We start from the raw sequence: 14,829 nt of genomic DNA on the forward strand, positions 1-14,829 counted from the left end.
TCAGCGGTGTACTGGATAGGGTTAAATAAGGACATAGAAGATATAGTCCGAGAGTGCCACACATGCCAGAAATACCAAGCCAGTATCCCGCCCGAATCAATACTCCAGCACGAAACCCCTACGTACCCCTGGCAGTACGTCAGCACAGACTTGTTCACATTGGCAGGGAAAGAATATCTGCTTGTGGCAGATCAGTACAGCCGAAACCCCTTCGTACGACGCCTTCCGTCCGCCTCATCAATATCCGTTATTAGAAGTATTAAGACGATATTTGAGGAACAAGGAGTGCCGGAAATCTTTTACTCGGACAATGGTCCACAATTTACAAGTAAAGATTTCAGGGATTTCGCCAGGACGTACAGCTTCCAACACAGGACATCGTCCCCACATTACCCCAAGTCTAACGGATTCGCCGAAAGAATGGTGGGAACATGCAAGAAAATTTTGACGAAGGCAGGGGAAACTGGTCAAGACAGCTACCTAGCAATGATGGCTTACAGAGCCACGCCACTGTCATCAGACATTAAGTCCCCGGCAGAGTTACTCAACGGACGAAAAATACGGACACCCCTAGTATCCAAGCAACAACTTGGCGATGAGCAGACTAGGACAGCCATCCAGAAACAGAAAGATCATTCTAAGGTCTGCTATGACAGGAAACATAACAGACACCACTCCCACCTACATGCAGGACAGAATGTCTATGTCCAGCAGGAAAAAGCAAAGATATGGGAGCCTGGAAAAATTCAGCGCTCCAGCGTGACACCCAGATCCTACATAGTTGAATCTGAGAACGGTAACACCTATAGAAGGAACAGGCAGTTCCTCAGACCAGCTGGGAGGAGATCAACAACCGCAAATAGATCCGACCAACCTCGCCCCAGCGACTCTCCACCGGATCCCACCCAGAAGGAAGGTCCCCCCCCAAACAAACCGAACAGCCGACCACCGAACAACACTCCAGCGGCACGCCTCACACCCGAACTGAGAAACTCACCCCCGAATTAAGAAGATCTCAGAGACGAGTGAATGCTCCTCAGAAACTGAACTTATAGGTTACACTATCCTAAAAAAAAGAGACAATACCATTACCCTAGAACAATGGAGACAAGCTAAATAATATATTAGAGACTATGTTATCCCTTAATCAGATAAAGGCTAAATATCGCCCTTGGACTATATACATATATATGGAAGGGAAGGGATGTCATAATATAGGCTAAGAGACTATTAGTCGCCTAGAGTTATGCCCCTTGGCCCGTGACGTATGAATCTCGTCCGCCATTGTTTCTCAGTGCAACGTTTACTACTAGACAATAAAGAACGCATTTTACACCACCTTCGAGTCTGTTTATCAATGCTTCCAAAGTATGTATTATCACGACAAGTGTGGTTACAGAAGCAAGTGCTTCAAGCCAAGATCGACACTCGATCGTCGAGCTGATAGCTTGTGCCTCTACCACTGCGTCTTCGTCCAGCACTCGTTTAATGTAAACGAAATCTATCTCATAAATGGAAACATCTTTTTAGCGAGGCTGAGTGCTTGGATTAGCTTTTACCTAATAAACGTAGTGATCCGCTGGCGATATCCATACGATAACTCTACCAACGTCTGGAGTAAAATATTGTCATTCACAAAAAGCACTGTTTCACTATTTACAGTTCATCAATGCGGTTAGACAAGCGAGTGCTTCAAGCCAGAATCGAAAGCTGACAGTCTGCGCATCGTTAGTAATCATTCCAAACGAGAATATGTGTATATAACCTTCAACTTCCAGAAAGATAATTTTCACAACTGAATTTTACCAAGTACTTTATCTTTGCGGGCGCTCCTGGAGACTGAAGGTCCAAGTGCGGATGCCCAAAATTACAATTGCGAATTACTTAGAACTTCTACGCAGTCATGGCTGACGAAATGAAAGTGTGCTACCTCGAGGGTTAAATAAAGGGTTCTGTTTGAAACGCCGTGCAGATTCCTGAGTTCGACAGAAAGCTTCCTGGGATCGACCAGATACACCTAAAGAAACGTTGTACAAATAACATTCACGAAGTTCGAAGAATGCAAAAAATACGAATAATCAATCCTCATCTCAAAAATGTATAAACATTTTACCGTTTATTTTGTGGTTTCAAAGCAGCTGATTGGTTGAGTGTCATGTTATCAAAAATGTCATACAAATTCCTGAAGGGCCCAAAACATATACAGAAGATAAAATTGTCGAAGAATCCTGTCGCTTAAGTTTAGTAATCTTTGACATTCTAAACTTGTTATTCTTCGGCTGGCATATTTATTGCTTACACATGACTGGGGATTTGCGTTATAAAAGATTTAAAAAAAACACACAGTTTAATCTTTTCTCTCATAATTAATAATAAAATAAACACTGAAACAAAATAAAACATTCCCCGAAAATATGAACATATTTTTAACCATTCACTCAGCTTTTCATTTTTTTCTTTTTTTTATACATGGAAGTCATCACTTATCAAGGCCCGGGGCCACTCGAGGATAAGAGTTTTTGCCTGTACAGTAATACATGCGATTGTATCGTATTATTCGTTAGTAATGGAGATCTGATAAAGTGCCTTACTTAAGGGGGCGGTTTATCAGGAATTTGTTTATGTTGGACTTGAAGACATCCAGGCTGTAGTCAGGTGGGAAACAGGCAAACGGAAGAGAGTTCCACAGGCGTGCACTTCTTAAAAAGAAGCTTTGTTCATGGAATCTACGTTTTGATTTAGGCACAGATAAAGAGTGGGGAAAATTACTGACAGTGTTTTCAGCTAGACGGGTGTATTTCGTGAAAGATTGGCGAGAGGGGGGGCAGAGATGGGCGCTCAGACGAGCACTTGCCATGGAAATAACAATAAAACAACGACAGGCTCGCAACGTCCCTTCTGTGGGAGAGAGCTTGCAGGGAAGAGGAAAGGGCATCCCCCACTTGGCTACGAAGTCTATTTTGTACTCTGTCAAGGCAGTGTAAGCTGTTTTAGCAGCTCCTGTCCAGATATGGCAGCAGTACTCCATCCTTGATTTTTATTAGCTCCAAACAAGACATATTGCCTACTGAAGCATGAGGGAATACTGTGATAAGGTCCAGTTATATAGGAAAACCAGTGAGCAGTTGAAGAGAAAAGTGTGTGTTCGCATCACATTGACATTTCTGTATATTGGGTTGGTCTGAGCAACACGGAGCAGGCAGGGAACTCCAAACAAGACCGGCCCGAAGAAAAGACAGAATGAAGGACTCATTTATATAGGATCAGTGGAGCAAATTATATAAAAAAAATAATGGATACGAATTCTAAGTTAAACAATTAAAGCATGCATGGTCTCCCGTGAGTGCAGAGGATGTGCTCCCCATTTAGTCCCAAAAGCCCCAGAGGACATCAAATCCTGGTGAAAATTAACAAACGGCGCAGTTTTAGGCCTTAATATATGTAAATTTGAGTTTTACATCATGCAAAAAAAAAAGAAATGACTAAGTTCATCATTTGTGCCCCCATTTAGCCCCAAAAGTCCTCAAAGCCTTAACATATTTAAATTTGAGTTGAGCACCATGCAAAACTACTAGATAGACATACACAGAAAATTTTGGACAAATATGGTAAAATAGTCCCAAAAATGGAGTGTTTTTATTAGTCCTAAATGAGCCCATGGGACACACCCAAGAGTTATCGCGAAATATAGACAAACAAAATTATAAAGAAATCAGTTAGTTACAATTTTTCTGAAAGTTTTATAAAAATCCAAAGCATCATTTTTTTTTTAATATGCAAAAAAAGTGTCAATTTTAGCCATTCAACCCGAAAGGCACCCTTAGGCGGGCAACCGGAGTTTTCCCTGAAAATTGGTTCTGTTACTTTTTTTACTCATATCATGTTTAATGTTTGTGTAAAATTTCAAAAAATTCCAAGGTGTAGTTATTGAGAAAAGTGCGGACAGACGAATGGACGAACAGACAAGGGTGAATTTACAGGTCCCCCTCCTTTTATCAGGGGACCAATAACACTTTATTATATCATCAAATCACTGAGGTAATGAAAATGTTTATGTCATGGCATTTCCAAGCATAATGCTTCCCATCAGAAAATAGCCAGGTTTATATATACAAATACGCGTGAAATTCATAGGCATATATATATATATATATACACACACATACATGTATATATACACACATACACACATATACACACACATATATATACACATAAACACACACACACACACATATATATATATATATATATATATATATATATATATATATATATATATATACATATATAAGTTATCTATTGACGTTTGTTTCGTTACATCACGACTCTTCAGTATGGCGAATACTTGAGATTTGAAACCCGGTCGTTTAACAAGCAAACAGTTATCGTTAGTCGACATTACAAAATATATCAGTCAAGCCACTCGAAACTGACCCGAGGATGACCTGAACAAATTTTAGTGTGAAAAATACAAAAGGAAGCATTACTTCCGCCTCTCATGATTATAAATAACCACGTGTTGAAATTCTATTGTTTTTTTACGAAGGGCCAAGTAGTCAAAGAGCAAAAGTTCAACTTCTGATACTTCCGACTTAATCATTAACTTCTACTCGACGTGCAACGCTTAAGTTTTTCACTAGTTTAGTCTAAAATAGAAAGAATTTGGTCGCTGACACAGCACTTGAAATGCGACAAGTGTTGGGGATATCGGTTTGCTATTTTCACTAAGGCATCTTGTCTGAATGTATGATAGTCTTTTATCGTATTATTCGGATAAGTTTATAAAAAAAGATAAACCAAAATTATTCGTTTTATTCGATTCTTCGAACTATTGTTCTTATATTGAATGTTAGGCGGACGTTGGGAATCTGAGCCTTAAGCCTTATCTTATAAATTCCACAATTTTCACTTTTTTTTAACTTTTTTCTTGTTAATATTATCCAATAGAGACTTATGTATCAGATAATTAAAAAAAAACTTTTTAAAATCATTTTTTTTTTTTTTTACTCTAAAATAACCGGACGTAACTCAGCGTTAACTAACAATTTAACAAAAGAAACACGTTCCGAGTGAACGCTGATTTACGTCCGGTTATTTTAGAGTAAAAAAAAATGGACCTTAAGTTCGTGTTTAATTTACTACAACGTTATAATAGAAAACTGAACAAGCCGTGAAAAGTCATAAAAAATTTTAAAAAGTATTTTTTTTAATTATCTGATACATAAGTCTCTATTGGATGATATTAACAAGAAAAATGTTAAAAAAAGTGAAAATTGTGGAATTTATAAGGTAAGGCTCAGATTCTCAACGTCCGCCGAATGTTATTTTCAAAACGTTTCTGTCGATGTAACCTACGACTTTCTTACGGTGTATCTTGTCGAACTCTGGAATATTTCTGTCGAACTTTGGAATCTGCATAGAAGTTCGAACTTTGTTTAATCCACGTGAAGGGGGGTAGTGTGTTCTCATTCCGTCAGCCCTATAGTAGCAATCTTAAGTAATTCGCAATTGTATTTTGAGTCACCCGCACTGAAGATTGAACCTTCAACCCATAAAAGAGTGTAATTTTCCCACTGAAGTTTGCTTTATTCATTACGTCACGGATCCTCGCATATTCACGAGTTCGACAATATACACCTGATGATGCGAATATAGAAATTTTACCATGAGAAAAATGAAATCCGAACAGAATTAAAACATTGTTAAAGACAGCGGAGAGCTTTTGTTTAATTATACCTTTTTTATTTTTTCAATTATTCTGATCATGTTTTTGTGTATAAATGAAAAGTATTAGTACATGTCCCAAATTTTAAATTTGTCTTTTCGAAACATGTAGGGATCTTGTTGCGTTTCGTCTTTCATCAAGATATCGTCAGGAATGTGTGAGTTTGATTATGCTGACAGGACGAATGATATTAGCCGTATTAGTCGGAAAACGATTAATGGGTGCGAAGTCGTTTGTGCCCATCAGAAAAATTGAGAAAATAACTAAACAAAAGCTCTCTTTTGTCTTTAACAATGGTTGTTTACATGAAAAATGCTTACATGAAAAATGCTGCCTAAATATACACGATTCAAATATATATCTAAACACTTGAAATTTTAGATATAGGTTCCTTGGAAATGGATCTAACTTAATAACTTGGTCTGAGCCCAAAACAATAAATTTTAAGGGGTCATAATAGGGTCAAAGTTAAAAAAATTGACCGTTTTTTTTTTGTTTTTTTTTTTTGCTCAGCATATACCTCCAAACATCCGGGCAACGCTGGACACCCATGCTAGTATATCTATATAAAAGTGAACGTGTCTGTGTGTGTGTGTGTCTGTGTACATTTCCCTACGCAATAACTCTTTCAATTTTTAGTCTACAGACTCGAAATTTGATATACAGGGTACTAAGATTTGGGAAAATCGATGTGATTGGTTTCGACCAGAAATTTTGTTGTTAAGGGTCAAATTTCGACGATTTGACCTTTGAGAACTCTAACACTTAAAATTTTTAGATATTGGTACCTTGAATATGGATCTAACTTAATAACTTGATTTGAGCCATAAATAATAAATATTAGAGGTCATAATAAGGGTCAAAGTTAAAAAAATTGACCTTTTTTTTTTTGCTTAGCATACCCCTCCAAACACCCGGGCAACACCGGGCCGAAATGCTAGTATATATATATATATATATATATATATATATATATATATATATATATATATATATATATATATATATAGCTAAAACTTAAAATTACACAACAAATGCCCAAAAAGTTGGTAATTTTTAATCAACGTAAAACAAGAAAAAATAATATCTCAAACCTTGATAAAAAGATTCGTTCTATCGGGGTCAAATGGTGATTAGTGTCATTGAATTTCATTGGAAACTAGAAGATGTATCCGGTGTTGCCCGGTATAAAAAGTAACATGAAATTCCTTTAAAAAAGGAAGAAAAAAACAAAGTAACTGAGATTGTGCATGCAAGTATTATATTTTTTTCTAAACAGTTCAGTTCTTGTAAAAAAAAAAAATACTCGAGCTGAGATCGAAACTGGAACCTAAAGGCAGTGAGTCAAGTACGATGACCATTAAACCAGCTTACCACAATCTTTAAAAAAAATCTGTAACCTCGTAAAACTGTTATCAAATAAATAAAAATCGAATTACCCCCAAATACCAATTTTTCAATTTTAGCAGCCCTTTTTCGGATGAAAATCGATTAATAGTTGTCCACATGTCTGAATACCCTATATACCAAATTTCAAGTCTGTAGATAAAAAATTCGTTGAGTATATAGGTTGAGAATGTCCTCACACACATTCTCACTTTTATAGATATATAGATTACATACGACTTTATTGTTATCATGTATGAATACAGCCAAGGAATTGAGTCAACATTTTTTTTATTGAAAGATGCTCCGGATTTAATGTATTGCTTGTTAATTATTATTAGAGAGGTGACGCTTATTCAGTGGTAACGGCACGGACTGACGACCTGGGTGTACCAAGTTCAAATCCTGTTCATTTCACACAAATAACTTTCACTTAGGGTGTTGGCAACCTTCACCTAGTTTTTCCCGTAAGTACCTGATGTCTTTCTAGAAAGAATTATGACTCGAAAAATATCGGGGAAACCAATGCCAATAATAGAATATGATTATTATGATGTATTGTCAAGAGGGAAGATAACTTTATTTCTAGTAGTGTTTTGGAGGCATCCGTAATTTTATTTGTCGCTTTCAGACGTGCTCTGAAGGCTTCCTAAGAGTTATTTTTCACTCCTCATATAAAACAGAAATTTCTTCTAGGCATTCTTCTAAGAATCCAAACGCACACATTCTAGGGAATGGGGAAGTAGGAAAACCGTATGCTTTTCAACATCTTCTATTTAATTTTCTATGGCCCCGTGCAATTCCGAGTAACCCTGTTAGACTTTTTTTATACTTTTAATTTTCATAATAATTTTTAGACGTTTTTAATTTCTTTATTTAAATGAATTTTTAATATTTGTACTGAAAAGATATTTTAGTTTAGACTTTAGTATTTATATTTATTTTTTTTTACTTTTTATTTTTATTTTTTATTTTATTTTGTTATTTTGTATTTATATTTATCTTTACTTTTTTTTACTTTTTACTTTTATTTTATAATCTTTTTTAAGTTATTTTATTTTCTTAAATTACGATCCATTAAAATTATTATATTTGTTTGTAATTGTTCTTATATTTTTGTCATTTTGATTTTAAAATGTTGTACATTTTCACCTTAAAATATTGTTCCTTTCATTGTCTGTAAACATTTTAGATATATTACTTTTTATCACGTTTTGTATAAGTCGATATTAATGGTCATGAAATATTTCTAGAAATATTAGTCTAAAACATCATGTTAAATTATTACATAATAGTAGTTTTCTTTTTTTTTTCTTTTGTAGGTCCAACTTTACAAATTTGAAGAAACATGGCGCAAATAACAAACCCGAAAAGCCGCATGTCCTACATTAAAAGTCTGCGGATCAAAGAACAAGTAACCTGCAGTACGGATTCTGACCGGTTTTAAGCAAACGTAGTCAAAGAGGCGTTCCTGCTAATCTCACACACAAACTACGAGCACTGTGGGTTCGATCCTCAAAGGGAGTTAACTTGTTCCAGCTCTAATTTCGTCAGTCAGGACACAGCTAAACCAAAAAGGATGAATGATACCAATACCGAGAGAAATTATACGGAATGCTATAATTTTTCAGGCCCGAACCCATTTTGGCCGGAAAAAAGACCGTGGTCAGATACGGTTACTGCTGTCTTGACCGTCGTCATATCCACTGTGATGATCTGTAATATTTTTGGTAACTTTCTCGTGATTGCTGTGATAGCGCGCCACAAGGGAATGCAAACACGGACTAACCTCTTTTTGCTCAACCTAGCCATTGCGGATTTCATGGTTGGCTTACTCGTGGCACCTTTCTCCTTGGCTACGATCCTGAAAGGTAAATGGATCTTCGGCGAGGTGGTCTGCAATGTCAGTGGCTTCATGAACGCTTTCTGTTACGTGACCTCCATCCACACTTTGATGTACATCAGCATCCACAAGTATTTCTCTATCAATCGACCGTTCAGCAGATTCGTGACAGTCGCCCGAATAAGAATTATGATGGCGGCCGCCTGGATCTGGGCAGCATTCATCGCGACTATGACAATTACTGGACTCAGCCGTGTCTGCTACAAGTATGGCACATCGCAGTGTGGCCCCGTCTACCCGCGAACGATGAAGACCTACACACACCACATCATAGTCCAGGTGACAGTCATATTCATACCGCTCTGTGTACTCTGCTTCACCTATGCTAGCATGTACAGGGAGATCCAGGCGCACACGAAGCGCCTGCAGCAAAACACACGGCTGAGAGAGGACACGATTCTCGCCCAGCAGAAAAAGGTCTTTTTCACCCTCTTCATCGTGTTGGCTTGTTTCGTACTTTGCTGGTTACCATACCACATTTACTCGATGTACGTCACAATAAGGAGTAATGGGAACTTTAATACACTCTTGAATCCAATTGTAAGTTCAATTTATTGTTTCACTTTTATAAAAATGATCATCGTTTTCTACTTGCGACCAAGAAGTAATTGAGAAAATCACTGAAATATTTTTAACTTGAATTTTTAATGTTTTATGAGATCTTGAATATTGCGAAAAAAAATGAAAAAAAAAAAGAACGTATTTATTAAAATTAACATCTTTTGAAGGTTTATTATTTTATTATTGGAATTTGTTGAGAAGAGTAATTTGTATATTTATTTATTTATTTGCGGACTCTTATCCTCATCTTTATTGTTTTTGTTTCACCACGTTTCGTCCAACTATGCTTTTTGCCTTCGTTAGGTGGTTAACCGCGACGGGATAGCAATGCTGAATCTCTTAACTATATCCTCACTAACTACTGCCTTTCATAGTTGCTAACCACCTGACGAAGGCCAGAGGAACAGTTGGTCGAAACCTCGTGAAGCAACAACTAAGATAAGGATAACAGTCCGCAAATAAATAAATATCTTGTAAAGGGTTTCCATTTTGGCCTCACAAATTCGTGGCCTTTCAAAAATATTATTCACGAAGATTTGCCGAATCTTTCGATTATAATTTAATTCCCAGAGTTCATTCCTTATGTTCTTCGATTTCTGTCAAGTTTCAGGTTTGTTGATGCAAACTTTTTTCTGCGATACCACCCCATGATAAAAAGTTGCTTATTTGCTTAAAATGGAAACAATTTAAAAGATGTTATTTTTCATAAATAAATGACTTTATATTCTATTTTGCAAACGAATCTCTAAGGTTTCGTCATATTCTGTTTTAATTGTATTAAAATAATATAAAAAATAAAAATTTCATTAAAGATAATCATCTCTCAGTCACTTCTTGGTCACCATGTATTTGTTTTTATATATTTCAACATGTTGACACACAAATAAGTCCATACATTGAAGTATTGATTAAATCCCTTCCCACAATGCAACATTATTTTGGCATAAAGTAAACGTCCGTAATTTCTGATTTATCCACAATGTTGCACTAATGAATTTGCAACTGTGTTTTATCGCCGTTCACTTCGATAAGAGTGCAATCTATTAAATAAAAGGCAGTTTTCTGAGCGTATGTGTATTTTTATGTTAAAAGTAAAAAAACTAAAAAATAAACACCCACAAAGTTGGTATTGTCTTGACCGGCGTGGCCCTTGGATTTATATATAAAATTTAGGAAAAAATATTCATTCACTTGTTGTCAACTGGGCTAAGCTTTGTCGGGAATGTATAAATTTGGAAAGGAACTGCCAACTCCATAAAAATCTTTTATATAAAGGTAAGGTGTGTATGTCTGTGTGTCCAGCTAAAGAGTAATAGCTTGGGCGGAGGAGACAGGGTTGGTTGGGAAGAAGGAAAAGGGAAAAAGAGAAATATAGAGAAAGGTAGAGAGATAGATATTCTTATATAAGAAAGTTAATTTTGTCCTGGACAACGCTAGGTAGCCTTGCTTTGGTACTGTCATGATTTGGACCTGTAAATGCCTTCTTCACTTCAGCAATAATCAGTGCGTGCTTTTGATAGACAATTACGAATAATTTATTTTGATGTGGTAAGGGTTAAGGTGAGTATTAAGGTGAGGATTAAGGCCCGATGAATGTAAACCCCATTTGGGATCACATTAAACATCTGGTGAAAACATCTCTGTATACATTATAACCAGATTTAAAGTATGGAGAGTTTCCCTATTCTGTTGAAACCATTGTTGATTTATCACAAAAAAATTATTGTCTCTTAAAGTCTATCCAAATTTTCTAAATACCCATTACTAAAGAAATCAGGGTCCTTAGAATATTGTAATACTTCCATTAATTATAGCTATTAGTTGGCAGACATCAGTCCCACCTCATTTATCCTAAGGGCTGAACATCACGGTGCTAACAACAGAAGTAAGATAGTGGAGCTCTGCTTAAGCGGTAGGATCATCCTGGCTTTGGGGTGAACGGAAGTTACTCTGTATTTCAAAATCTGAGCCATTGAGCTTATTGAAGCTACTTTGGTAATCATCATATCTGTAGAAGGTGTGATCATGAATCGGCTTTTTGGGGAGAATATTTGTCAAGGCCCGAAAGCCATTCGAGAATAAGGGTTAATGAATGTAAGATGGTAATTTAGTAATCGTTAATGGTGTGGATTGGGAAAAATTTGATTATTTATGGGGACGGCTTAACAAGAACTTGTTTACATTGGATTTGAAGGATACTATGTTGTATTCAACCGGGAAGCATACCAGCGGAATAGTGTTCCACATGCAGGCAGTTCTGGGAAAGAAGCTTTGTTCATGGAATCAGTATTTTGATTAAGGCACAGATAGAGAGTGAGGGAAATCGTTTATAGTGGTTGTAGCTAATCAAGTGTTTTTTATGAAAGTTTCGCAAGTGAGAACCATGGATTGGAGTTTGGTCGAGCACTTGCCATGAAAATAATAGAGCAGAGATAGGCTCGCAATGTCTCTTCTGTGGAAAAGAGGTTGCAGCAAAGAGAAAAGGGGATCACCTACTAGATTTCGAAGCTGGTTGTAAACTCTATCAAGGCGGGATTAGGCGCGCCATGCAGTTCCTGTCCAGGTGTAGTGGAAGTACTCCATTGTAGGGCGTACCTAGCTCTTATACAGATAGAAAATTGCATAGGCAGTGAGATACTTACTGGAGCGGTAGAGTTATCCAACCATTTATCCAGCGATCTTGGCAACAGATTTGATGCATGTGTTCCATTTCAGATGAGAAGTGAAGGTCAGTCCCAGAAGCTTGTCAATACATAGAGCTAACCCAAGACGAGAGCCATTCATTTCATTTGGTGTGTTATTTGAGTATGATGAAAGAAGAGAAGTTTGGTTTTCGATGCATTAAAATTAACCAGCCACCATTTTCCACATTGCACCACGTTCTCAAGATCAGGAGAAGAGAAAATCAGAAAGATCTTGGTTATTGCTGACCTTTGATATAGAGTGTGGTGTTGTCTGCATAAATGTCTACAAATGATCTAAGAATGTGCTTTGAGAGATCATTGATAAAGATTAGGAACACTCACCGAACGTTACCTGAGGATTTTCATTTGTTGTGTTATCTCAAATATAATGTCGATGGAAATAATCCTTAGATTATTTCTAAACTGAAGAGGGCAACAAAACCAAAATCTAGACAGTACAAAGGCAGGAGTGTGTCAGACAATTGTACACTGCTTAAGAATATATGCGTATCATTAGATGGCGATAAGAGAAAGATTATTGAATGACTGCAATTTGGCAAGTAAGACATATACTGAAATTTATTTGTATTGACTATTGGTTCGATTGCAGGAATGATTGTAAATTTTATTAATTACATCTTTTTTGTTGGAATGAAGAGCATCCTATATATATATATATATATATATATATATATATATATATATATATATATATATATATATATATATATATATATATATATTGTTTTCGTTCTTTTTTTAAGTTCTGTCTTCGTTCTCTATTGTACGGGATATCAACAATTTATGTCATTTGAACTAAAATTAATTAAATCAACTGGATACTATGCTAACCCATCTCCATCATAGTACACTAATAGCCACCGATTACACTAGAATTATTTTATATACCTGTATAGAATGCATTTGCAACACTTGACATTCCTAAACTTTTATATATATATATATATATATATATATATATATATATATATATATATATATATATAAAGCTGAATGTCTGTGTGTGTGCGTGTGTGTCTAGTCACGAATAGGCTCCTATATGGTTGATTATTTTAAAAACTGATTACATATAATGATAGAAGATGTATCGAGACACAGGAATGGGTATGTTTGATCTGGCAGAACGGTGGTTCATTAAAATTGTGGGGTCTGAGTGCGCGCCTGGTCCATAAAGTATGGAAATAAAAAATGTAAAAATTAAAAAAAAAAAACATTTACAAGTGTTTTTGATATAGATGTACATAAGAATACTTTTATAATTATGTTTTAACTTAAATAGGGATAGTATAATAAAATTGTGGGGTCTGCGTTCGCGCCTGGTCTACATGGAATGGAAATAGGCACAAACTTTAATAAAGACTTTTCATATCTATCTGCGTAAGTATACTTTGATAATTATGTTTCAGTTTGAAGAAATATTGTATAATAAAATTATGGGGTGTTTGTTCGCACCTAACCTCCATAGAATGGAAATATGTTACAAAGTTTAACAAGGTTTTTTAATATAGATCCACAGAATATTGTGATAAGTGTTTCAGTGTGAACAGGTATGGTATAATAAATTATGGGGTTTATCTATTTTATTTTTACTTTCATCATATTTTGCTTTGGTTTTGATACCCCCAAATTCGAAGCTATCTCTTTACAACCATTCCTTTTCATAACCTATCATACTTTCATAAATCAAAGTCCATTTTCTGTAGGCTGTTTTTTAATCCAGTGAACGACTATTATATTTGCTATTATATATATATATATATATATATATATATATATATATATATATATATATATATATATATAAGAATACGAAATGTATAAAAGCGTACAACTTTTCTTTATTCGTTTTCTATTGGTGACGTGCAGGAATACATAATGATATTATGAAAAAAAAAATACAAATCAAACAGTAAATGAAAATCTTAACCCTAACTCCTTTAATTTTCCAATATTTTGAATTCCAACGATATTATTTATTCCAAGAGAGAATAAGAATTCAAAGGATATAAGACGTTATGAGGAGAAACGCTATGGTGCTCATTTGTAAATCAATATATATATATATATATATATATATATATATATATATATATATATATATATATATATATATATATATATATATATATATATTTAGTAATGTGATTGACAATTTAAAATTCAAATTAGATATTTTTGCTGATGAGGAGATTTCTTTAAAAAATACTATATGTCAAAATTATTGTCCGTGGCTTAATGTCTATCACAATAAAAACATCGTTTCCGAAACGATCGTACAAATTATTGCCTTTGTTGTTGTTCCTTCTTATGAAACAGATTTTTAATTTTTAATTCTAATTTGAATTTTAAATTGTCAATCACATTACTAAATATTAAAGTAGCTCTAGGATATTTGCCTATCAAGCTTATTATATATCTGAATTACAACGAGCACTGTTCTTTTCTTGTATTTTAATTAAATTAGTAATTTTACTACAACATTTAAATACGCTCTGCTCTTTAGACTACTGTTCTAATCCCCTTTAAATTATATATATATATATATA

The 14,829-nt window shown here is 35.1% G+C and overlaps 1 protein-coding gene across 4 annotated transcripts in view; it reads left to right on the plus strand.

The window, feature by feature from the left end:
• LOC145263049 (beta-1 adrenergic receptor-like) overlaps positions 1-14,829 on the plus strand; it is a 356,896-nt gene that overhangs the window by 224,218 nt on the left and 117,849 nt on the right. For all 4 annotated transcript variants that reach the window (XM_080119875.1, XM_080119877.1, XM_080119878.1 and 1 more), the window contains one exon: positions 8,437-9,557. In XM_080119875.1, coding sequence (XP_079976001.1) covers positions 8,694-9,557 — 864 coding nt within the window. In that variant the 5' untranslated portion in view covers positions 8,437-8,693. The remainder of the gene's footprint in view (positions 1-8,436; positions 9,558-14,829) is intronic.

The sequence above is a fragment of the Euprymna scolopes genome, chromosome 38 (assembly GCF_053919585.1).
Source record: "Euprymna scolopes isolate OS-2025 chromosome 38, ASM5391958v1, whole genome shotgun sequence".
NCBI classification, from domain to species: Eukaryota; Metazoa; Mollusca; class Cephalopoda; order Sepiida; family Sepiolidae; genus Euprymna; species Euprymna scolopes.